The following is a 26,301-nucleotide window of genomic DNA, read 5'->3' on the forward strand; positions in this document are numbered from 1 at the left end:
CATTCACTCACTCACACAACCTACTGAAAGACAAAGGCTATGTGCAGAGAGCATTGAATCATACTCCATATACAATATTAATCCATCAAACACACACACACACACCACACATTCTCCGGCACAGGACAGGCACACAGGAAATACAGGAAGCTGCTAACAAATAGATTTAATCTGCAGAGTACAGCACATCTGAAATTGAAAAACAAATTCATTCAAATGTAGAATATCTTATGTAAGCTATCGCACAAAACAAATCCCTCATATTTAACACAACACACATGAAGTATAAAGAACATCTGTGTGTTTTCATATAAGGCATACATTGAGCGAACATGTCATTAAAGTTGCTTGATTCTTTATACTTTGGCTGTGAAAGAGGAATATCTGTGTCTTTCTACACAAACATTAAGATACCATCATTTTGTTGTTATGATGAAAAGAAACTAAAGAGTTATGACACAACATAATCTGTAGAGAAATAGAGATAATAATGTATGATGTAGTCACAACCAAAATGATTGGCAACCTTGATAAAGAGGAGCAAAAAAGACTATATTAAATAAATAACACATACTGATCTATATTGTCTGCTCATTTTTATTTATTTTTATTTTATACTAATACAATTGCTTAAAGAATAATATTTTGTTTAACAAGTAATATTTTTTTTTACTCAAGAAGATAGGAGTCAAAATTACTGGCACCCTTGTCTAGTTCTCCAGCACCCACCTTGAAGTTGTGGCCAAATAATAATTTTTTATTTCACCTTTATTTAACCAGTTAGGCCAGTTGAGAACAAGTTCTCATTTACAACTGCGACCTGGCCAAGATAAAGCAAAGCAGTGCGACAAAAACAACAACACAGAGTTACACATGGGATAAACAAACGTACAGTCAATAACACAATAGAAAAATCTATGTACAGTGGGTGCAAATGTAGTAAGATTAGGGAGGTAAGGCAATAAATAGGCCATAGAGGCGAAACAATTACAATTTAGCATTAACACTGGAGTGATAGATGTGCAGATGATGATGTGCAAGTAGAGATACTGAGGTGCAAAAGAGAAAAACAATTACAATATGGGGATGAGGTAGTTCGGTGTGCTATTTACAGATGGGCTGTGTACAGGTACAGGGATTGGTAAGCTGCTCTGACAGCTGATGCTTGAAGTTAGTGAGGGAGATATAAGTTTCCAGCTTCAGTGATTTTTGCAATTCGTTACAGTCATTGGCAGCAGAGAACTGGAAGGAGGTGTTAGCTTTGGGGATGACCAGTGAAATATACCTGCTGGAGCACATGGGTGGGTGTTACTATGGTGACCACTGAGCTGAGATAAGGCAGGGCTTTACCTAGCAAAGACTTATAGAAGACCTGGAGCCAGTGGGTTTGGCGACGAATAGGAAGCGAGGGCCAGCCAACGAGAGCATACAGGCCAATTAACAATTTCTTTGTAGATTTTGATGTGTGCTTGGGGTTAATATCTTGCGGCCAAGTTTCAGCCTCCTAGCAGAGGCAACCAGGTTTTGGGTTAAAATGTGCTGGTACTTGATAAAGTTGAGTATTTATGAGAATTGCCATTAGCTGCTGACAAGGGATCCAAACAAGAATGGGATTCCTGGGATCCAAACAAGAATGTTACAAACACATCATAGTAAAAAAATAGCCAACATCATAAACAAAACGGTGCATCAACTAGACATAATGCAATATACATATGTACATTTCTCCATTACTACAAATGTACAGTATAAAATGTACAATATTACAGAAATACAACATTATAATGTGTGTATAGAGTGTGTGTTTGTTATATGTGTATGTCTCTTCACAGTCCGCGTTGTGAGGTGGTGTTTTATCTGTTTTTTTAAATCTGATTTTACTGCTCACTTGAGTTACTTGATGTGATAGAGAGATCCATGTAGTCATGGCTCTATGTACTGTGTGTTTCCCACTGTGAAGAGACCCCTGGTGGCATGTCTTGTGGGGTATGTACAGTATGTATGTAATGTTGAGTTATCAGCGTACATAGACATACAGGCTTTACTCAAGGCTAGGTCGTTAGTAAAAAATAGAAAAAGCAAGGGACCAAGACAGCTACCTTGAGGTATGCCAAACTTTACCTGGTTTACGTTAGAGAGGCTTCCATTAAATAAGACCCTCTGTGTTCTGTTAGATAGGTAACTCCCAATCCAAGATATGGCAGAGGATGCAAAGCCATAACAGTAGCAGACTATTATCGACAATGTCAAAAGCTACACTGAAGTCTTACAAAACAGCTCCCACAATCTTATTATTATTAATTTATTTCAGCCAATCATCAGTGATTTGTGTCAGTGCATGATTCCATTGACCTTATCAAGGGCCCCAGGTTCAGAGGAAGCAAAATAGACCCAAAACATCAAAGATCTACCATCATATTTTACAGTAGGTATTTTCTCTGCATATGCTTCCATCTTTCAACACTAAACCCACCACTGGTGTGCGTGGTCAAAGAGCCCTATTTTCATGTCATCTGACCATAGCACCGGTTCCAATCCAATTGCCAGTACTGTTTAGCAAACGCCAGGCATTTACATTTGTTGGATGACATGAAAATAGATCTATTTGGCGTCAAATTTGGCGTCAAATAGTGGGATTGGCGTCAAAAGAAGGATGCATATACAGAAAATAATCTCATACCAACTGTAAAATATGGTGGTGGATCTTTGATGTTGTGGGCCTTAAAAATCCTCATCAAAATGAATCAGCTAAAGATATCTGTTTCTTTGCATGGCTCCGTCTCAATCCACTGCATCCGCCTATGTCCGCATCTGTATTGGAAAGTGGCAGAGTTCCAGCACTGTTTGTCAGACCAGGAGACATCCTGAAAATTGGAATACCTACAGTGGTCCTACATTTCTAAATCAAATAGCTAAATGATCCATGGTATGACCATCTTAAAACAATTTTATATACAGTTAAAGTCAGAAGTTTACATACACGTAAGCCAAATACATTTAAACTCAGTTTAAATTAACAATTTCTTTAGTTAGAAACAGAGATGGTGGGTGTCATGGTGATATTACATGGAACAACTCTAATACCATTCTAGGGTTAGGGTATACTTCTTGCAACAGGTATACTTACACTAACAGAGTGTAAACCAACCTTGGCCGTGGCATTTTACATTGTTGGTCCTTCAGGTGTTGTGACAAGCAGGCTGGCTCGTATGTGTGTGTGTGTGTGTATTGAGTGGATTATTACTCCAGTATTATGAGAAGATTCCCTGCTCCTTCCATCCTTGAGATATCATTCATTAGCACGTAGCAAAACAAAATGACAGCTAGAGAAAATATAAAATATGGCAACAAAAAAAATGTGTTTGATAGCACGTCACAAAAACCAGGCTCGATTCAAGGTAGGAGATCGAATGTGTGAGTTGGTGCGTCCCTCCCTCTGAAAAATATGTTAGTGTTCAACTTTTTTCTAACTAAGATGGAATACATTATTAATTAGATAACAAAGTTAGTACATGTCATGCATGCTCATGTATATGGTATTTGTCCTCTCATTCCATTCCATTTTATGTCTCAATGCCATTAAATCCACTGGCTATACAGTGTTACCTTGGTAATGATACTGTTCAATCTTAAGTTTATTCATACTGTAGCTCCACCTAGTGGTTGCAATATACCAAACTATAGTAACTTCATGAAGGGCAGAAAGATCAAAGTGAACATTGGATACAATTTTACACTAAGTCCTATTCAGATCCTCCATCAGCATCATCATCCTCATTATTATCATCATTACACATTCATCGTACATACACAAAATGTAAAAGTCCACAAAGCAAAGAACACCAAACAAAGGAGTTTTGTGACTCCCAGATAGTGTCTAGGACAGTCTAACAGGTATGGAGCAGGGTATCTTGAAGCCAAGGCGGTCGTAGCATTGACCACGTTACGGGGGTGTGGATAAAACAGTTCAGGCCCCCAGATGATGGATAGAGGGAGGGCGTGTAAGAGAGGTTGCCATGTACAGTGCATCGTGAGTCTGGGGGGGATTTCAGGGTTGAAAGACGAGACTACTCAAGTTTATGGTTAGACAGTCCAGACTCTAGGGCAGTGGAGGTCCAGGATGAGGAGATGTTTAACCGTAGAAACCGTGGAAGAAGACACAGACACACAGGAGGATAATGCCATTGGCATTGACCACATTCCTCCACAAGGGTTTCTCTGATGTGTCTGTGAGTTTCCTCTGCAGCTCAGCCTGCTCCTCAGCACTCAGCGTGGGAGCATTCGACTTTTCCAAACCACAGAAGTTCAACACTGCCTTCTTACAACAGCCTGGCTCCTCTGTGGGCTCTGCACAGACACACAAACACAGGGATGAGGACACAGTGTGTGTGCGCGTGTGTAGATGTGATAAACATTTCTATGTACAGTGCCTTCAGAAAGTATTCAGACTCCTTGACTTATTCCACATTTTGTTATGTTACAGACTTATTCTGAAATTGATTAAATTGTCTAAACACAATACCCCATAATGACAACGCAAAACAGGTTATTAGACATTTTTGCTAATTTATTACAATATAAAACTGAAATCACATTTACATAAGTATTCAGACTATTTACTCAGTACTTTGTTGAAGAACCTTTGGCAGCAATTACAGCAAGTCTTCTTGGGTATGGAGCGACAAGCTTGGCAAACCTGTATTTGGGAAGTTTCTCCCATTCTCCTTGCAGATCCTCTTAAGCTCTGTCAGGTTGGATGGAGAGGACCACTGCACAGCTATTTTCAGGTCTCTCTAGAGATGTTTGATCAGATTCAAGTCCGGGCTCTGGCTGGGCCACTCAGACTTGTCCTGAAGCCACTCCTGCATTGTCTTGGCTGTGTGCTTAGGGTCGTTGTCCTGTTGGAAAGTGAACCTTCACCCCAGTCTGAGGTCCTGAGTGCTCTGGAGCAGGTTTTCATCAAGGATCGCTATGTACTTTGCTCTGTTCATCTTTGCCTCAATCTTGACTAGTCTCCCTGTCCCTGCCACTGAAAAACATCCCCACAGCATGATGCTGCCACCACCATGCTTCACCGTAGGGATGGTGCCAGGTTTCCCCCAGACATGACGCTTTGCATTCAGGCCAAAGAGTTCAATCTTGGTTTCATCAAACCAGAGAATCTTGTTGAGTCTTTAGGTGCCTTTTGGCCAACTCCAAGTGGGCTGTCATGTGCCTTTTACTGAGGAGTGGCTTCCTTCTGTCCATTCTACCATAAAGGCCTGATTGGTGGAGTGCTGCAGAGATGGTTAACCTTCTGAAAGGTTCTCCCATCCCCACAGAGGAACTCTAGAGCTCTGTCAGAGTGACCATCGGGTTCTTGGTCACCTCCCTGACCAAGGACCTTATCCCCCAATTGCTCAGATTGGCTGGGCAGCCAGCTCTAGGAAGAGTCTTGGTGGTTCCAAACTTCTTCCATTTAAGAATGATGGAGACCACTGGGGGGGGGGGGGGGGGGGACATTCAATGCTGCAGAAATTTCTTCGTACCCTTCCCCAGATCTGTGCCACGACACAATCCTGTCTCAGAGCTCTACAGACAATTCCTTTGACCTCATGTCTTGGTTTTTGCTCTGATATGCACTGTCAACTGTGGGATCTTATATAGACAGGTGTGTGCCTTTCAAAATCATGTCCAATCAATTGAATTTACCACAGGTGGACTTCAATCAAGTTGTAGAAACATCTCAAGAATGATCAATGGAAACAGGATGCACCTGAGCAAAGGGTCTGAATACTTATGGCAATAAGGTATTTCTGTTTTTTATTTTTAATAAATTTGCAAACAATCTAAAAACCTTTTTTCGCTTTGTCATTATGGGGTATTGTGTGTAGATTGCTGAGGATTTTTTAAAATTCATTTTAGAATAAGGATGTAACGTAACAAAATGTGGAAAAAGTCAAGGGGTCTAAATTCTTTCCGAAGGCACTGTATGTCACGGAATAACAGATGGAGATGGGAGAGAGACCTCTCTTACCTTCAATATCCATATAGTCTGTTTCTTGGTTTTCTGTCCAATCATTTATCTCCAGATCCAACCTCTCCTCTGTGTGGTTCCTCAGCTTCCAGCACAACCGGTACAACTGGAGTTGGAGGGAGGTAGAGGCATGGGACAAACAAATGGGGAGAAGTTAATTTAGAAATAGCAGAGTGACTGAGTTTTTATACAATTAGCATTCACGGATGGAAGAATAACAAAATCAGTTTGGTATTGGTGGCAGTTGTAACTTACATGTTTGTCTTCAATGGGTTTGGTCATGAGGGAGATGGTGAGTATCACCAAGCACGAAATGCAGAACAGAATGATGGAGAAGTAGAGGTAGTGGACCCCACAAATGATCTCAGGACAGTTAGTGGGGGTCACACAGCTGCCCGTCCCATAGGCAAACTCAGCAATCATCCTGGATAGACCAATGGCCAGGCCTATCATAAGCCCATAGAACACACCCTGAGGGGGGGGGGGAGTGAAGAGAAGTCTGTTACTCAACACTTTCTCATGGTTCACATCCAATTACACAAAAAAAACTTTAACAGGAACAAGGCAGTGAATGGTGAACGTGGTAACCAGGGACCTTTGAGCCAAACCGGCAGAGTACAGATAAACTACATTACATTAGACCACAGGTTAAATTAACCAGTTCAAACAACAAGTAGCTAAAGTAAACTAGTTTATATCACAGGGAGTTTGGTTTAGATGGAGACTCACCGACTCGTTGACACGCTTACAGAAGATGGCGAGCACGAAGGTGGCTGCGATGGGCGGGGTCAGGTAGCTGGTGATGGACTGGATGTAGTCAAAGAGCTGGCCGCTCTGAGCAGACTGGACCACAGGGATCCATGCTATACTCACCCCTATCAGAACCAGGATAAATACCCTTCACAGACAAGGATAATACAATCAATCTTACCCATTTATCTAAAATACGAACATTCACAAACACTAGCATAGTCACGTATACATTAAAGCAATTTAACTCCAAAGAACTTGAGCACGCAGAGATGTGTGTTACTGTACCTCCCAGCGATCATGAGTTCCTTCTCGGAGGCAGAGCTGCGTATCTTGGTGTAGATGTCCATGGTGAACAGGGTGCTGGCACTGTTGAAGATGGAGGTCAGGGAGCTCATCAGAGAAGCCATCATCACCGACAGCATCAGGCCTCGCAGACCTGCAGGTGAGAGGGGGAGGACAAGATGAGAGAGCAGGGAGGAGGTAATGAGAAGGAGAACAGGATGGGAGGGAGGGAAGGTGGATAGGTGTGGAAAAGAGAAAAGATAAGGAATAAGAGACAAACAAATGTGATGGTTGGTTGTAGTAGACAACTATTGTCCTGGTATAAGGACTAGTACTGTATTTAGTACAATAGTACACTATTTGTAGCAGTGGTATTGGTGTTGGTAGTGGTGCCAGGACTGTCATTGTTACTACAGATATAGGATCTTATATATTTGTAGTGTATTTGCAGTTTAAAAAGGCTTCAGAAGTTTGTAATTTCGACTTTTGAAAAATGTATCAACCCATACAAAAATGTCCATTAATTATAACCTACATAATAATTCACATTTTCCTGTTGCTGCAGCATTTTTGTTCCTGCTGTAGCAAACTGGCTCATATCAAGATTCTACATCTGTACATGTGTCTTCTGTTATCCACCATTTGGCATGAGGTCTACCACTAGTTTAGGATAGGCGATGTTGGTGCAGCCCACGCTGGCACCACAGTACGTCTGGCACTCATCTGGGTCCACACACGCCACCTCGTCTGGGTAGAGGATTCGGCTGATCATGCCAGGGAAGACCATGACGAACATGGGCAACAGCTTCAGGTAGCCACACAGGATGCAGCCAGCCTTGACATGAGACAGACTTTTGGCAGATAGACAGCGCTGGACAATCACCTAGAGGACAGGGGAGAAAAAAGGCCTCCAGTGACTAGAGGTGATGGATTGAATCTTCAAGGCTCAATTTTCATGGTCAAAGCATACAGAACTCTGTGTAAGTATGGTGCTGCTGTATTGCTTGAATATGCCAAGAATCCATATCAAGAGAGGGAAAAAACGGGTTTGAAGAAAAATGCACTTATTACTTCCATACAAACACAGATCTACTGACAGGCACAAATGTGTATGCACTATGCAGCGTTTTTATTGTACTTTTTACCCCTTTTTCTCCACAATTGGTAGTTAGTCTTGTCCCATCGCTGCAACTCCCGCATGGACTCAGGAGAGGCAAAGGTCAAGAGCCATGCGTCCTCCAAAACACGGCCATGCCAAACCGCACTGCTCACTTAACCCAGAAGCACCAATGTGTCAGAGGAAACATCATACAACTGCCGACCAAAGTCAGAGTGCATGCGCCCAGCCTGCCACTGAAGTTGCTAGAGCCCGATGGGACAAGGACATCCCGGCTGGCCAAACCCTCCCTAGTACAGTCAACACTGTGCCAATTGTGCGCTGCCTCATGGGTCTCCCAGTCACGGCCGGCTGCGACACAGCCTGGGATTGAACTCTGGTCTGTAATAACGCCTTGTAACGGTCTGAAGAGGAGTATGAAATGTCGGACCAATGTGCAGCGTGGTAAGTGTCCATTTTAATAGTACAACTGAACACTACAAAAATAACGTACAACGTGAAAGAACAAACGAAAATCGAAACAGACCCGTATGGTAACAAATACAAACACAGGAAACAACCACCCACAAAACACAACGGAAAACAGGCTACCTAAATATGGCTCCCAATCAGAGACAACGACTGACACCTGCCTCTGATTGAGAACCATACTAGGCCAAACACATAGAAAAAGACAACCTAGACATACAACATAGAATGCCCACCCACATCACACCCTGACCAAACAAAACATAGAAACATACAAAGCAATCTATGGTCAGGGCGTGACAGTACCCCCCCCCCCCCCAAAGGTGCGGACTCCGGCCGCAAAACCTGAACCTATAGGGGAGGGTCTGGGTGGGCATCTGTCCGCGGTGGCGGCTCTGGCGCAGGACGTGGACCCCACTCCACCATAGTCTTAGCCTGCTTAAGTGGCATCTTTGGAGCGGCGACCCTCACCGCCGACCTTGGACTGGGGACCCTAATAAAGGGCACCACTGGACTGAGGGGCGCCTCTGGACTGAGGGGCAGCTTCGGACTGAGGGGCAGATCCGGACTGGAGGGAGACTCTGGCAGATCCGAACTGGAGGGAGACTCTGGCAGATCTGGACTGGAGGGAGACTCTGGCAGATCCGGACTGGAGGGCGGCTCAGGCGGCTCCTGACTGACGGGCGGCTCAGGCGGCTCCTGACTGGCGGGCGGCTCAGGCGGCTCCTGACTGACGGGCGGCTCAGGCGGCTCCTGACTGACGGGCGGCTCAGGCGGCTCCTGACTGACGGGCGGCTCAGGCGGCTCCTGACTGACGGGCGGCACAGGCGGCTCCTGACTGACGGGCGGCTCCTGACTGACGGGCGGCTCATGCGGCTCTTGACTGACGGGCGGCTCAGGCGGCTCCTGACTGACGGGCGGCTCAGGCGGCTCCTGACTGACGGGCGGCTCAGGACAGACGGGCGGCTCAGCGGCTCAGGACAGACGGGCGGCTCAGGCGGCTCACGACAGACGGGAGCACCTGTAGGGAGGAGACGGAGAGACAGCCTGGTGCGTGGGGCTGCCACAGAACCCACCAGGCTGGGGAGACCTACATGAGGCCTGGTGCTTGGAGGAGGCACCGGAAGGACCGGGCTGTGGGGGAACACTGGAGCTCTGGTGCGCAGCCTTGGCACCACTCCCCCAGGCTGGATGACTACTCTAGCCCGGACCCTCCAGAGTGCAGGCACAGGTTGAACCGGGCTGTGGGTGAGCACTGGAGATCTGGTGCATACTACGCGCACCTCCCCCTTAGGCTCAATACCCACATTCGCCCGGCACGAGCGGAGCGCAGGCATAGGACGCACTGCACCCTCCCAGCGCCCCGGAGACACAGCACGCAGAGCCGGCGCAGGATACCCTGGACCGAAACAGCGTACCGGAGACCAGACACGCTGAGCAGGCACAATACGCCCTGGCTGGATGCCCACACTCGCATGACACTTTCGGGGGGCTGTCCTATAGCGCACCGGGCTATGGACGCATACTGGCGACACCGTGCGCTTAACCGCATAACACGGTGCCTGACCAGTAACGCGCTGCTTATAATAAGCACGAGGAGTGGGCTCAGGTCTCCAACCTGACTCTGCCACACCCCCCGTGTGCTCCACCCCCCCAAAAAAAATTGGGGCTGCCTCTCGTACCTGTCGCGCTGCCGTGCTGCCTCCTCATATCGCCGCCGCTCAGCTTCCGCTGCCTCCAGCTCTGCCTTGGGGCGGCGATATTCCCCAGCCTGTGACCAGGGTCCTTTACCGTCCAAAATCTCCTCCCATGTCCAGGAGTCCAAAACTCGCTGCTGCCCGATACCACGCTGCTTGGTCCTTTTTTGGTGGGTGGTTCTGTAACGGTTTTCCTCCTCGTCTGAAGAGGAGTATGAAATGTCGGACCAATGTACAGCGTGGTAAGTCTCCATTTTAATAGTACAACTGAACACTACAAAAATACAAAAATAACGTAGAACGTGAAAGAACAAACGAAAATCGAAACAGACCCGTATGGTAACAAATACAGACACAGGAAACAACCACCCACAAAACACAATGGAAAACAGGCTACCTAAATATGGCTCCCAATCAGCGACAACGACTGACACCTGCCTCTGATTGAGAACCATACTAGGCCAAACACATAGAAAAAGACAACCTAGACATACAACATAGAATGCCCACCCACATCACACCCTGACCAAACAAAACATAGAAACATACAAAGCAATCTATGGTCAGGGCGTGACACGCCTCTACTACTGCAATGAAGTGCCTTAGACCACTGCGAGAGGCCCACTATGCAGCTTTTCTAGTTGAAATATTCATCAAATTAAATGTTTTCCTTTTCAAACACGACCCAAATTACTGAGCACAGTAGAATGCATGTGAGCGGTAATCAGGTAATCAGATAGGAATTAGACAAACAGAAACTAAGATAAGCTTTGAAAGATAGGTGGGATGGGCTGAGGGAAGCTGAGGGTTGGGATATGGAACTGGAGACAAGTGGGAGTGGAGTTGCTGGGCAGGGAATAGAATGACGGTCAAAGATAAAAGTAAAAATAAACAAAACAAAAAAATATGTTTGAATGACACGGAGGGTCTCGCATGGTTGATGGGCACCTCTCTGGAAACTGGAGGGATGTTGGTGGCCTGGCGGTTGGGAGCTTGAGCCGGGGGCCGATAGGTCGCTGGTTCGGGTCCCCGTTTTGACTTGGGCAGGACGATGACCCTGGTTGCTTCTGTGGGTCGCTATGGATGGGAGTCTGTTAGATCAGTGGTTCCCCAACTTTTTATAGTCCCGTACCCCTTCAATAATTCAACCTCCAGCTGTGTACCCCCTCTAGCACAAGGGTCAGAGCACTCTCAAATGTTGTTTTTTGCCATCATTGTAAGCCTGCCACACACACACTATACAATACATTTATTAAACATAAGAATGAGTGTGAGTTTTTGTCACAACCAGGCTCGTGGGAAGTGACAAAGAGCTCTTATAGGACCAGAGCACAAATAATATAATAATAATCAATCATTTTAACCATCTTACATATAAAACCTTATTTGTACATCAAAAATTGTGAATAACTCACCACAGGTAAATGAGAAGGGTGTACGGGGAAAGGATGCACATAACTGCAATGTTGGGTTGTATTGGAGAGAGTCTGTCTTAAATCATTTTCCCCACACAGTCTGTGCCTGTATTTAGTTTCCATGCTAGTGAGGGCCGAGAATCCACTCTTACATAGGTACGTGGTTGCAAAGAGTATCAGTGTCTTAACAGAGTGATTTGCCAAGGCAAGAAACTCTGAGCGCAGCCCTATCCAGAAATCTGGCAGTGGCTTCTGATTTAAATTCAATTTTCACAGAACCACTAGTTGCAATTTCGATGAGGCTCTCTTGTTCAGATATCAGAAAGTGGACTGGAGGCAGGACATTGAAAGGGATAACGAATCCAGTTGTTTGTGTCGTCCGTTTCGGGAAAGTAACTGCGTAATTGCGCACCCAGCTCATTCAGGTTCTTCGTATTTCACATTTGACATTGTCCGTAAGCTTGAGTTAATTTGCTAACAAAAAATCATACAATGAAGGAAAGATCTGTGTGTTGTCCTTGTTAATGCAGACAGAAAAGAGCTCCAACTTCTTAATCATAGCCTCAATTTTGTCCCGCACATTGAATATAGTTGTGGAGAGTCCCTGTAATCCTAGATTCAGATCATTCAGGTGAGAAAAAACATCACCCAGATAGGCCAGTCGCGTGAGAAACTCGTCATCATGCAAGCGGTCAGACAAGTGAAAATTATGGTCAGTAAAGAAAACTTTAATCTCGTCTCTCAATTCCAAAAAACATGTCAGTACTTTGCCCCTTGATAACCAACGCACTTCTGTATGTTGTTAAAGCGTTACATGGTTGCTGCCCATATCATTGCATAATGCAGAAAATTCACGAGAGTTCGGGGGTCTTGCTTTAACAAAGTTAACCATTTTCACTGTAGTGTCCAAAACGTCTTTCAAGCTGTCAGGCATCCCCTTGGCAGCAAGAGCCTCTCGGTGGATGCTGCAGTGTACCCAAGTGGCGTCAGGAGCAACTGCTTGCACGCGTGTTACCACTCCACTATGTCTGCCTGTCATGGCTTTTGCACCATCAGTACAGATACCAACACATCTTGACCACCAAAATCCATTTGATGTCACAAAGCTGTCCAGTACTTTAAAAAATATCCTCTCATGTTGTCCTGGTTTGCACTGGTTTGCAGAAGAAGATGTCTTCCTTAATTGACCCCGCATAAACGTAATGAACATATACCAGGATCTGTGCCAGGCCCGCCACGTCTGTTGACTCATCCAGCTGTCACGCATAGAATTCCCTGGCTTGTATGCGAAGCAGTAATTGTTTAATCTCTTGCCATGTCACTGATGCGTTGTGAAACAGTGTTGTTTGATGAAGACATTGTCTGTATACCCCATAGAAAATCTTTGGAGGGAGTTGAAAGTCCGTGTTGCCCAGCAACAGCCCCAAAACATCACTGCTCTAGAGGAGATCTGCATGGAGGAATGGGCCAAAATACCAGCAACAGTGTGTGAAAACCTTGTGAAGACTTACAGAAAACGTTTGACCTCTGTTATTGCCAACAAAGGGTATATAACAAAGTATTGAGATAAACTTTTGTTATTGACCAAATACTTATTTTCCACCATAATTTGCAAATAAATTCATTAAAAATCCTACAATGTGATTTTCTGGATTTTCTTTTCTCATTTTGTCTGTCATAGTTGAAGTGTACCTATGATGAAAATTACAGGCCTCTCTCATCTTTTTAAGTGGGAGAACTTGCACAATTGGTGGCTGACTAAATACTTTTTTGCCCCACTGTAAATGTTGAGCAGCTTCACTGCAGGTAGATTGTATGTTTTAATAAAATAAAAAATAAAGAGAAGCTTTGAGTTCTGCTGATGTAATAGGCTGTTTCAACTCGTGTATTTACCGTGTGTGAGTGAGTGCTCATTTGTGAGTGGTTGAGTGAATCAACATCCTGTTCTTTGTTCATAGTCACCTGTGTGCCTGGCTTTTAATCTTATCTTAGTCTGTGGGAACGCATTTGGTTCTAACTAAAAGTGTTCCTCTCTTCATAAGGTAGTCACTTATGCTAAGACAAGCTTAGAGCTGTTTGAAAAGAGTGGCCATGATAATGATGCACAAATGAGTGTGTGGGGGTAGATAGAGTGTGTGTATACATGACGTGAGTGCGTGCCTGTCCTGTGAATAGTAGAGAGGGTGTTAGACTTGTTAATTCCCTACAGAGCAGTAGGCTACCTGATCAGTGCACCAATACCAGGTGGCCTGGACAGTGAGACCAAACACCAGGCCTGGCCAGGGCAGGTCCCCTGTCACCGCGTCCCTGAAGATGTGGAAGGAGTCAGGCCTAGGGGTGTAGCATCTCTTACTGATGTTGACCCCAGTCCGAGTAGGCATGGCCATCATGTAGCGTTCCTGGAAGTTCTCATAACCTCCCACCTTATTGAAGGCTGAGGAGACAGACAGGAGAGGGTTACAAACTGGGATCACAGATGAACTAGCAGTAGCAATGAACTAAAAGTAGAAATAGGAATGAGAGAGGCCAGATAATTAGCAGGAGGATGACAATGAGGAAGAGATATAGCGTTATTGGAACTGGAAAAGAGGGACCGGGCAGCATGAGGGACATAGATGCATAAAGAGACATTACCATAACCCATGAGGATGAAAGATCCCACGACCATGATGATAGTCTGCAAAGTGTCTGTGTAGATCACTGCAGCCAGTCCACCTGAGGTACAGTACACTTAGTGAGATACAACACAATACAATACCAATCATTATTCATATAGGGTTGTACATGACTAAGCTGTGGAAAGCCCCTGTAGTACTCGTTTACACTATAAATGTGATATTATATTTTTTACTGTAATGATTGCCCATGGTCAAAAGGGATAGTATTTTAATGGTCCAGTTGCTCGTTTGATGTTTATCTATCATAAAGAATCAAATGGGTGGCAGGTAGCCTAGCAGTTAAGAGTGTTGGGCCAGTAACCAAAAGGTTGCTGGTTCAAATCCCTGAACTGACTAGGTGAAAAATTGGTCGATGGGCCCTTGAGTAAGGCACTTAACACCAACGCACTTATCCAGAGCAATCTGCTAGATGACTAAAATGTAATAACTCCCCCTCTGTAGTGCTGTACATTAATATACAGTATGTCATTGATATTCATATGAGCACAATGATAACAGAGTAGACACGGTGGCATACACGTAGATACATTTGCGAGGGCTACCTTGCAGACTGAAAATGAGGCCCTTAACAATTAATAATAGTACACACATCATTTGCTGTTGACTCTAGCGCGAAACGATTGCTTTATCACGTGTGCATCACAGAATTTGATGTTGTATACAGCAGGGTTTCCCAAACTTCCCAGACCCCCCTCTCAGTTCTCGTTTTGGTTTTTGCCCGAGCACTATACAGCTGATTCAAATAATCAAAGCTTGATGATGAGTTGGTTATTTATTTTTTGGTGATTTTAACCCCCCTTTTTCTCCCCAATTTCGTGACATCCAATTGCGATCTTTTCTCATCGCTGCAACTCCCCAACGGGCTCGGGAGAAGCAAAGGTTGAGTCATGCATCCTCCGAAACATGCCAAGCCGCACTTCTTAGCACCCACTCCAATGTGTTGGAGGAAACACCGTTCAACTGACGACCAGGTCAGCTTGCAGGCGCCAGGCCCGCCACAAGGAGTCGCTAGAAGGCCTCCCGGGTGGCGCAGTGGTCTAAGGCACTGTATCGCAGAGCTCAGGCTCTGTCGCAGCCGGCCGCGACCGGGAGGCCCATGGGGCGGCGCACAATTGGCCCAGATTCGTCCTGGTTGGGGAGGGTTTGGCCGGCAGGGATATCCTTGTCTCATCGCGCACTAGCGACTCCTGTGTCAGGCCGGGCACAGTGCACGCTGACCAGGTCGCCAGGTGTACGGTGTTTCCTCTGACACATTGGTGCGGCTGGCTTCCGGGTTGGATGTGCATTGTGTCAAGAAGCAGTGCGGCTTGGTTGGGTTGTGTTTCGGAGGACGCATGGCTTTCGACCTTCGCCTCTCCCGAGTCCATAAGGGAGTTGCAGCGATGAGACAAGACTGTAACTACTACCAATTGGATACCACGAAATTGGGGAGAAAAAAGGGGTAAAATAATAAACCCGGACGACACTGGGCCAATTTTGCGCCGCCCTATAGGACTCCCGGTCACGGCTGATGGGATCGAACCCCAGGCTGTAGTGATGCCGCAAGATCGCGATGAAGTGCCTTAGACCGCTGCGCCACTCAGGAGGCGGTGAGTTGGTTATTTGAATCAGCTGTGTCGTGCTAGGGCAAAAACCAAAACATACACCCAAGGGAGGCCCCAGGACCGAGTTTGGGAAACCCTGCTATACAGAGACAGTCTGGGATGGCCTGCCAGTGAACTCCAGGCATTAATGCATCATTACAGTGTAGAACAAAAAGTTATGTCAGGGAGTATGGCTAATTACCCATGATGCACAGGAGATAAACAGCCTTGGAGGAGGGCATATGTGTCATCAGACATGGCTTGTTATAAAGACTCAAATACAGCCATATAGGATGCCATGGTCAGTCAGCGTCACAGATAAGAGCTCCATATTGGTTTACAGGGACACAATTGATCTAGGGCTCCTCTCTGTGAATTAGTTATATATCGCTGTTATATATGCAGTTATATAGTATATAAGTGACAGAGGAGGCTGGTGAGGGAGGACCACTCCAGTTACTATGAGCCCGTCCTCCCCATTTAAAGTGCCACTAGCCACCACTAAGTGGAGCATATACATAAGTACTGTATACCTGTGACTGTGTATAGAGCAGTGATACTTAGTAGGAGAACCACAGCTAGGTAGATATTCAGCCCCAGAGCCTGGTTAATAAAGATGGCTCCAGAGAACATATCCGCCTGACAGAGAGAGAGAGAAAGAGAGAGAATGAAAAGAAAGAGGAGAGTTTTTATCAATGGGACAACGGAAGGGTTTATATGGACTAAATGGGGCTATTGTACATGCCTAGTCATTTTTTATGGACTGAACATCAGTGATATACAATGTACAGAGATATGAGGAACTTACTGAGATCTTAGTGAAGACATAGAGGAAGAGTGAGAGCACTGAGAGATAGATGCGGATGCGCTGCCCTCCGAACCTCTTCTTCAAGTACTCTGGCATGGTCACCACCTAAACACATCCAGTATACGTGATTACACATTAGAATAGCACTTGAAATGGCTTGGTAAAATGGTAATTCAACTCTAATAACACGAAAGGTTGTCCTCACCCCAGCTTTGATGTAAATGGGCACAAAGAGCCATCCAAGAATGATCACCACCACAAGGGCCTGAAACAAATATATTCTAAGGGCTCAGATGGGGAATTCATGAAATGACAGATTCACCTTTTTACTAGACGTGTTACTGCTTTTATCCACTGCTGTGCTCAAGTATCGATCAACACAATAACCTACAGGCGTATCAGCCCCAGAATGTATAGATCATTTATTTATCACCTTTTATACAATTAAAGTGCAATAAAGATGGAGATGAGTGATAATATCAGATGTCCGACTTTATGATGATGTTTGCATAAGAGGTTATCATGGTATTTACTTTAGACGTTGCTACTCACATTCCATTCAAATCCGCCAATGGCAATTCCAGCTGCAGCCGCAGTCCCTGCAATGCCGACAAAATGCCCACTGCCAATGTTGCTGGCAAAGAGAGATGCCCCAATCTGGAAAGGGGACAGAAGAAGGACAGAGGAATGTTCATTATCAATTTATCCAGAAAGTAGTTCTATTATTTGACAGTATTTGGATATGGAAGGTCATTGAGGACCACTTCATTCATAAAGGAACATTTACAACAGCAAAGGACATGCCATGTAGGATAACAGGGAAAGGGTTGCCAAGTCCATAGTCCATAGTTCCATAGAAGGAAATTAAGTTAGGCACTATGTGTCATGGTAAAATTATTGGGTGATTGGGAACCGATCAGTCTAAAATGAAAGGTATGGTATTTGTGGACCTCCAATGCAACAAGATAAAACATAATGACCTTATAACATAATTTTTCTGATTTTAAATATGAGCTGGACATGTCCAATAGAGGCAAGTATTGGGATAGTTCAGGAGAACAGGGTGTGTCTTTCCAAATATGGGCCAGTGTCATAAACAGTGGCCAGCAAAGTAGAGACGGATGCATTCGAATGTCATAATGTATTATTGAGATAATATGTAATAAACTGTCCTGAGAGAAGACTTTTACTCACAGGCCACCACACCATGCTTCTTCCTGCCAGGAAGAATCCACCTACTGTGGCTCGGTTTGTGCTCACCATAGCCTGCAAAGGGAGACGGGATCATTGAGTTGTTTTGAGATACTATATCCATGTGCCAGGGATCAATAACCTTGTGGTTACATGAATACAGTAGTTAGCACCTCTTTCAGTTATATATAACTGGAGAAGTACACCCCCCTCTGTATTTATTTAGACAATGAAGCTAAAACGCTTAATTTGGCTCTATACTACAGCATTTTGGATTTGAGATCAAATGTTTCATATGAGGGGACAGTACAGAATATACATTTTTATTTGAGGGTATTTTCATACATATCTGTTCTACCGTGTCTACATATCTGTTCTACTGTTCTTCTGTGGTCCCGTGTGGCTCAGTTGGTAGAGCATGGCGCTTGCAACGCTAGGGTTGTGGGTTCATTCCCCACGGGGGGACCAGGATGAATATGTATGAACTTTCCAATTTGTAAGTCGCTCTGGATAAGAGCGTCTGCTAAATGACTTAAAATGTAAATGTAAATGAAAGCACTGTATGTATCTAGTCCCTCCATTTGAAGGTGTCATATGTATTTGGACAAATTAGTGTAATAAAGTAGTCAAACGTTTAGTATTTTGTCCCATTTTCCTAGCACGCAATGACTACATCACTTCTATTGTATAAAAAATAATGTAATATGTTTGTGACCACTTCTAAATTGATGTGGATGCTACCATGAATACAGATAATCGTAAATAATGAGTGAGAAAGTTACAGAGGCACAAAGATAATGTACCCAAAGCATGCTAATGTCTCACCATTACCAATAACAGTGGAGGTTAGCATTCACACCCCTTGACTTTTCCCCCCAAAAAATGTGTTACAGCCTGAATTTAAAATGAATTAAATGTAGATGTTTATGAATTATGTTTTTAGAAATGTTTACTAATTAATAGAAATTAAATGCTGAAATATCTTCAGTCAATAAATATTAAACCCCTTCGTTATGGCTAGCCTAAATAAGTTCAGGAGTACAACATTTCTTAACTCACATAATAAGCTGCATGGACTCACTCTGTGTGCAATAATAGTGTTTAACATGATTTTGGAATGACTACTCTGTACCCCACACATACATTTATCTGTAATGTCCCTTAGTCGAGGAGTGAATTACAAACACAGATTCAACCACAGAGACCAGGGAGGTTTTCCAACGCCTCGCAAAGAAGGGCTGCTATTGGTAGATGGGTTAAAAAAAAGCAGACATTGAATATCCCTTTGAGCATGGTGAAGTTATTGATTACACTTTGGATGGTGTATCAATACAGCCAGTCACTACAAAGATACAGGCATCCTTCATAACTCAGTTGCCGGAGACAAATTAAACCGCTCAGGGATTTCACCATGAGGCAAATGGTGACTTTAAAACAGTTACAGAGTTTAATGGCTGTGATAGGAGAAAACTGAGGATGGATCAACAACATTGTAGTTACTCCACAAAAACAATCTAATTGACAGAGTGAAAAGAAGAAAGCTGGTACAAAATACAAATATTCCAAAACATGCATCCTGTTTGCAACAAGGCACTAACTAGGACTATCCTGCCGATCCTTGACTTTGGCGATGTAATTTACAAAATAGCCTCCAACATTCTACTCAGCAAATTGGATTTAGTCTATCACAGTGCCATCCGTTTTGTCACCAAAGCCCCATATACTACCCACCACTGCGACCTGTATGCTCTCTTTGGCTGGCCCTCGCTTCATATTCGTCGCCAAACCCACTGGCTCCAGGTCATCTATAAGTCTTTGCTAGGTAAAGCCCCGCCTTATCTCAGCTCACTGGTCACCATAGCAGCACCCACCCGTAGCACGCGCTCCAGCAGGTATATTTCACTGGTCATCCCCAAAGCCAACTCCTCCTTTGGTCGCCTTTCCTTCCAGCTCTCTGCTGCCAATGACTGGATTGCAAAAATTGCAAAAATCACTGAAGCTGGAGACATATCTCCCTCACTAACTTCAAGCATCAGCTGTCAGAGCAGCTTACCGATCATTGCACCTGTACATAGTTGTTATGGGATTTTTGTGTTTAATGACTAAAATATGTATACATTTGACTTAGATGTTACTGTATGAATGAAACGTATTATAATCATAATGCTGAGTGTAATATGTTCCTTATTAGAAAGAATGGAGTTATCTTCAGACAGGCTGGAATGCTGTGTTCCTTACAGGACATTCTGTCTCTACCCAGGGAGGGGAAAGACCTTGGGTTGGTTGCAGATAGTTTAACAGGTGGCAGACAGTAATGAGGCTGTGAACTGTATTGCCATTGTATTCTAGAGGAGGATGGACATTAAAACCTATGACATCATCTTTATTATATAACCTGATGTAAATTGTACTATGATTCAGTACTCTCGAGAAAAAACGCTATTGATTGATTGATTTTAAGACTGGTATCTGTCCATTTTATGCTGATAATTATCTTACAAATTCTTATTTATGGGCAGAGTGTTTTAATTGAATTGGTTAATAAACACAGGAATGAAATTCCTTTAACAATAGCCCATCTGTAAATAGCCCACCCAACTACCTCATTCCCATATTCTAATTCATTTTTTGCTCCTTTCCACCCCAGTATCTCTACTTGCACATTCATCTTCTGCACATCCATCACTCCAGTGTTCAATTGCTAAATTGTAACTATTTCGCCACTATGGCCTATTTAATTGCCTTACCTCCCTAATCTTACTACATTTTCACACACTGTATATACAGTGGGGCAAAAAAGTATTTAGTCAGCCACCAATTGTGCAAGTTCACCCACTTAAAAAGATGAGAGAGGCCTGTACTTTTCATCATAGGTACACTTCAACTATGACAGACAAAATGAGAAAAAAAATCCAGAAAATCACATTGTAGGATTTTTAATGAATTTATTTGCAAATTATGGTGGAAAATAAGTATTTGGTCACCTACAAACAAGCAAGATTTCTGGCTCTCACAGACCTGTAACTTCTTCTTTAAGAGGCTCCTCTGTCCTCCACTCGTTACCTGTATTAATGGCACCTGTTTGAACTTGTTATCAGTATAAAAGACACCTGTCCACAACCTCAAACAGTCACACTCCAAACTCCACTATGGCCAAGACCAAAGAGCTGTCAAAGGACACCAGAAACAAAATTGTAGACCTGCACCAGGCTGGGAAGACTGAATCTGCAATAGGTAAGCAGCTTGGTTTGAAGAAATCAACTGTGGGAGCAATTATTAGGAAATGGAAGACATACAAGACCACTGATAATCTCCCTCGATCTGGGGCTCCACGCAAGATCTCACCCCGTGGGGTCAAAATGATCACAAGAACGGTGAGCAAAGATCCCAGAACCACATGGGGGGACCTAGTGAATGACCTGCAGAGATCTGGGACCAAAGTAACAAAGCCTACCATCAGTAACACACTATGCCGCCAGGGACTCAAATCCTGCAGTGCCAGACGTGTCTCCCTGCTTAAGCCAGTACATGTCCAGGCCCATCTGAAGTTTGCTAGAGAGCATTTGGATGATCCAGAAGAAGATTGGGAGAATGTCATATGGTCAGATGAAACCAAAATATAACTTTTTGGTAAAAACTCAACTCGTCGTGTTTGGAGGACAAAGAATGCTGAGTTGCATCCAAAGAACACCATACCTACTGTGAAGCATGGGGGTGGAAACATCATGCTTTGGGGCTGTTTTTCTGCAAAGGGACCAGGACGACTGATCCGTGTAAAGGACAGAATGAATGGGGCCATGTATCGTGAGATTTTGAGTGAAAACCTCCTTCCATCAGCAAGGGCATTGAAGATTAAACGTGGCTGGGTCTTTCAGCATGACAATGATCCCAAACACACCGCCCGGGCAACGAAGGAGTGGCTTCGTAAGAAGCATTTCAAGGTCCTGGAGTGGCCTAGCCAGGCTCCAGATCTCAACCCCATAGAAAATCTTTGGAGGGAGTTAAGTCCGTGTTGTCCAGCAACAGCCCCAAAACATCACTGCTCTAGAGAAGATCTGCATGGAGGAATGGGCCAAAATACCAGCAACAGTGTGTGAAAACCTTGTGAAGACTTACAGAAAACGTTTGACCTCTGTCATGGCCAACAAAGGGTATATAACAAAGTATTGAGATAAACTTTTGTTATTGACCAAATACTTATTTTCCACCATAATTTGCAAATAAATTCATTAAAAATCCTACAATGTGATTTTCTGGATTTTTTTTTCTCATTTTGTCTGTCATAGTTGAAGTGTACCTATGATGAAAATTACAGGCCTCTCATCTTTTTAAGTGGGAGAACTTGCACAATTGGTGGCTGACTAAATACTTTTTTGCCCCAAGTATTTCATACACTGCCAATTTTGCAGGTTTTCCTACTTACAAAGCATGTAGAGGTCTGTAATTTGTATTATAGGTACACTTCAACTGTGAGAGACGGAATCTAAAACAAAAATCCAGAAAATCACATTGTATGATTTTTAAGTAATGAATTTATATTTTATTGCTGTCGCTGGGCAATACGGACCTCAGCTCCCTCCAAAGATTTTCTATTGGGTTCAGGTCTGGAGACTGGCTAGGCCACTCCAGGACCTTGAGATGCTTCTTAACTGTTACTTTGGACAAGATCAAGACATCAATATTCTTGCAATGTTTTTTGTATAAAATAATCTTAAATTATAGCTCAAATTGAGCAAATTCTGAATTTGTGATCAGTCGTGATTAATCCCAGCAAATGCTACGATTAACTCGATTAAATGTGTTAATCGTTTGACAGCCCAAGTTGTTAGTACTGTATGTATGTGTGCACATCTACTCTCCACACATAGCTGAAACAATATGACAAATGCAACTGTATTGCTCAGCAATTTAATTCTAACATTCTTGGTGATTTAAACATTTGTCAATATTATCCATTTGGCAGGAGGGCATAAATTGAAACAATCAAGGTACTTCACTGAAAGGTCAGTACACTTGTTACTCTTAGAAAAAAAGGTTCCTAAAGGGTTCTTCGGCTGTCCCTATAGGAGAACCCTTTTTGGTTCCAGGTAAACCCTTTTTGGTTCCACGTAGAACCCTTTTGGGTTCCATGTAGAACCCTCTGTGGAAAGGGTTCTCCTATGAGGATGGCTGAAAAACCGTGTTAGGTTCTAGATAGCTCCCTTTCTTGTAAGAGTGTAGGTGAGTTTAGGCTTCTTGACATTCATACTTGACAACAGACATGCCCTTCCTTGCTTATACTTGAGGAGAACGTTGGCATAATGTTCCTGGCACAATAGCCCAATTGGGCCAATATCTGCAGGAACAAGTGTACTACACCAGTCCAGCCAAGAACCTACTAGTGATGAAAAAAATGTGGAGGCCATCTGACAACAGACGACCGTGAATGTTGTGTGTATATATTATTTGTTGTGTGTAAATGTACTGACATGTACAGTATGTGTAACTGATAGATACACACACTACATGTGATAATTCAGTTGGTTATTCATACCAGTTATAGACTGTAGCGATATTGTCTATATGAATGCAGCTACTGTACCACTGTATTGAAGCCATTGGACAGAGTTTATCACAGCGCACTACGCTTTATTTTGGGCAATAGTTTCAATAATGTATGTAAATTGTCAAGCCTTTTGTCTGTGATGTCTTTTTCGTTATGTGTCGGACCCCGGTAAGACTAGCTGTTGCCATTGGTGTCGGCTAATGTGGATCGTTATAAAACAAAATAACTTTGTAACGAAGGTGTAGAATATCATAATTCATATTTTACTTTTGTACATCTAAGGACTTTGTCATATTATCATTCAGAAGGAAACACTATCCAGATGCATCCAGTGGTTTTTAATAAGGTTTCTTGGACTTTAACGTATTCAGAATAGAGAAAACAACCAATTCTTCTTCAGATTAGACTACAACCATGCCATGCATCTCTTTATCATTGCTGAGGGGTTAACTATTCATAGACACAGATTTGTTTAAGAGTTTGAAGACTGGTCAATGGAAAGACTAAGCAACTCACCCATACTCCGACTGCCAAGACAACCAAAAAGTAGATCACAATGACGGAGATATCCGCCGGGTTGTTGAGGGCCACCGTGCCATTGTTAAACACATTCCTAACTAAGGGGAACCCAGAATAATCCTGTGTCATTTTGTCTGCTCCGAGCTGCAGAGGTGACTAGAGGACAGGTGTGTTGATGAAGATTCTTTCCTTTACTGCTGCACTGTTGCTTCTGTACCACTGACCCCAAAGGTAGGTATAGGTGTGTGTGTGTGTGTGTGTACTGCTGGTTAATATTGTGTTTGAGACCATGAAAAGGTGTTTCAGCTTGCCTGCCAATGCGTGTGTGCATTCCAGTAAATTAATAAATGTTTGAATTGTTCACAAACGTGTCAGAAATCAAAGAATGTGTTTAATGGCAAACACAGGGTTATTAATGATCAACTGAACAGGAAATACTTGGAGGAAAGAAACATATTCCTGTAAAAAAATTAAAAATTAGGAGCATATCACTCCACTATCAGAACTACACTAACCCTAGTCGTAATGGAAAAGGCTGTTTGATCAAACTCTAGGTAGATAAGTAAACTGTAACAGTGCTGTGACAGCAGGTGAATTGAGGACTCCTGGGAGAAAGAGCATAGCAAAGAGCATACACAAGAATAAAAAATATGGTGGTTTTCTGATAGAAAAACTATTATGAAGGATTTATTGTCTTTAATAAGATATGTTTAATAGGAAACTATAGTAGTAGTAATAATAATATAGTGAACCAAAATAAAAACGCCACATGTAAAGTGTTGATCTCAATGTTTCATGGGCTGAAATAAAAGAACCCAGAAATGTTCCATAAGCACAAAGAGCCTATTTCGATGAAATTTTGTGCACAAATTTGTTGACATCCCTGTTAGTGAGTATTTCTCCTTTGCCAAGACAATCCATCCACCTGACAGGTGTGGCATATCAAGAAATGTATTAAACAGCATCATTACACAAGTGCACCTTGAGTTGAGGACAATAAAAGGCCAATAAAAGGCCACTCTAAAATGTGCAGTTTTGTCACACAACACAATGCCACAGATTTCTCAAGTTTTGAGGGAGTGTGCAATTGGCATGCTGACTACAGGAATGTCCACCAGAACATTTGCCAGATATTTGAATGGCAGTACGTCCAATGTGGCCTCACAACCACAGACCACGTGTAACCACGTTAGCCCAGGACATCCACATCGGCTTTTTTATCTGCGGGATCGTCTGAGACCAGCCCCTTGGACAGCTGATGAAACTGAGGAGTATTTCTGTGTGTAATAAAGCCCTTTCGTAGGGAAAACGAATTCTGCTTGGCCTAGCTCCCCAGTTGGTGGGCCTATCATGTGAAATCCATAGATTAGGGCCTACTTTATTAATTTAAATTGACTGATTTCCTTACAAACTCAGCAAAAAAATGTACGTCCCTTTTTCAGGACCCTGTCTTTCAAAGATAATTCGTAAAAATCCAAATTACTTCACAGATCTCCATTGTAAAGTGTTTAAACACTGTTTCCCATGCTTGTTCAATGAACCATAAACAATTAATGAACATGCACCAGTGGAACAGTCGTTAAGACACTAACAGCTTAGTGTCTCATTGCCAACCTTTCAAAGCACTTCATGGCTACGGATGTGAGTGCTACGGGTCTGTAGTCACTTAGGCAGGTTGCCTTTGTGTTCTTGGGCATAGGGATTATGGTGGTCTGCTTGGTGGTCTGCTTAAAACATGTTGGTATTACAGACTCAACACTAACAGTAGGCAATTAAGGTCACAGTTATGAAAACTTAGGACACTAAAGAGGCCTTTGTACTGACTCTGAAAACCCCTAAAAGAAAGATGCCCAGGGTCCCTGCTCATCTGCGTGAATGTGCCTTAGGCATGCCGCAAGGAGGCATGAGGACTGCAGATGTGGCCAGGGCAATAAATTGCAATGTCTGTACTGTGAGACGCCTAAGACAGTGCTACAGGGAGACAGGATGGACAGCTGATCGTCCTCGAGGTGGCAGACCACGTGTAACAACACCTGCACAGGATCAATACACCCGAAAATCACACCTACGGGACAGGTACAGGATGGCAACAACAACTGCCCGAGTTAAATCAAATCAAAGTCTATTTGTCACCTGCGCCGAATACAACAGGTACCTTACAGTGAAATGCTTATTTACAGGCTCTAACCAATAGTGCCAAAAAGGTATTAGGTGAACAATAGGTAGGTA

The 26,301-nt window shown here is 43.5% G+C and overlaps 1 protein-coding gene across 1 annotated transcript; it reads right to left on the reverse strand.

Moving 5' to 3' along the window:
• Positions 1-325: 325 nt before the first annotated feature.
• LOC139552401 (sodium/glucose cotransporter 1-like) lies at positions 326-24,298 on the reverse strand. The gene is made up of 14 exons (XM_071364117.1): positions 24,070-24,298; positions 18,012-18,083; positions 17,370-17,474; positions 17,023-17,082; positions 16,818-16,922; positions 16,543-16,648; positions 14,383-14,463; positions 13,971-14,182; positions 7,691-7,934; positions 7,055-7,205; positions 6,746-6,914; positions 6,272-6,487; positions 6,017-6,122; positions 326-4,347 (listed from the first exon to the last, which is right to left on the reverse strand). The coding sequence occupies exons 1-14, from the start codon at positions 24,199-24,201 to the stop codon at positions 4,133-4,135; spliced, it is 1,974 nt and encodes a 657-aa protein (XP_071220218.1). The 5' UTR covers positions 24,202-24,298; the 3' UTR covers positions 326-4,132.
• Positions 24,299-26,301: the final 2,003 nt, after the last annotated feature.

The sequence above is a fragment of the Salvelinus alpinus genome, chromosome 24 (genome assembly GCF_045679555.1).
Source record: "Salvelinus alpinus chromosome 24, SLU_Salpinus.1, whole genome shotgun sequence".
Classification (NCBI taxonomy): Eukaryota; Metazoa; Chordata; class Actinopteri; order Salmoniformes; family Salmonidae; genus Salvelinus; species Salvelinus alpinus.

Coding starts and splice junctions, on each gene's coding strand:
- LOC139552401 (XM_071364117.1), bottom strand. CDS start 24,201: ATGACACAGGATTATTCTGGGTTCCCCTTAGTTAGGAATGTGTTTAAC. Junction 17,083..17,369: donor TTGGCGGATTTGAATGGAAT/GTGAGTAGCAAC, acceptor TATTTGTTTCAG/GCCCTTGTGGTGGTGATCAT. Junction 6,915..7,054: donor GAACTCATGATCGCTGGGAG/GTACAGTAACAC, acceptor TTGTCTGTGAAG/GGTATTTATCCTGGTTCTGA.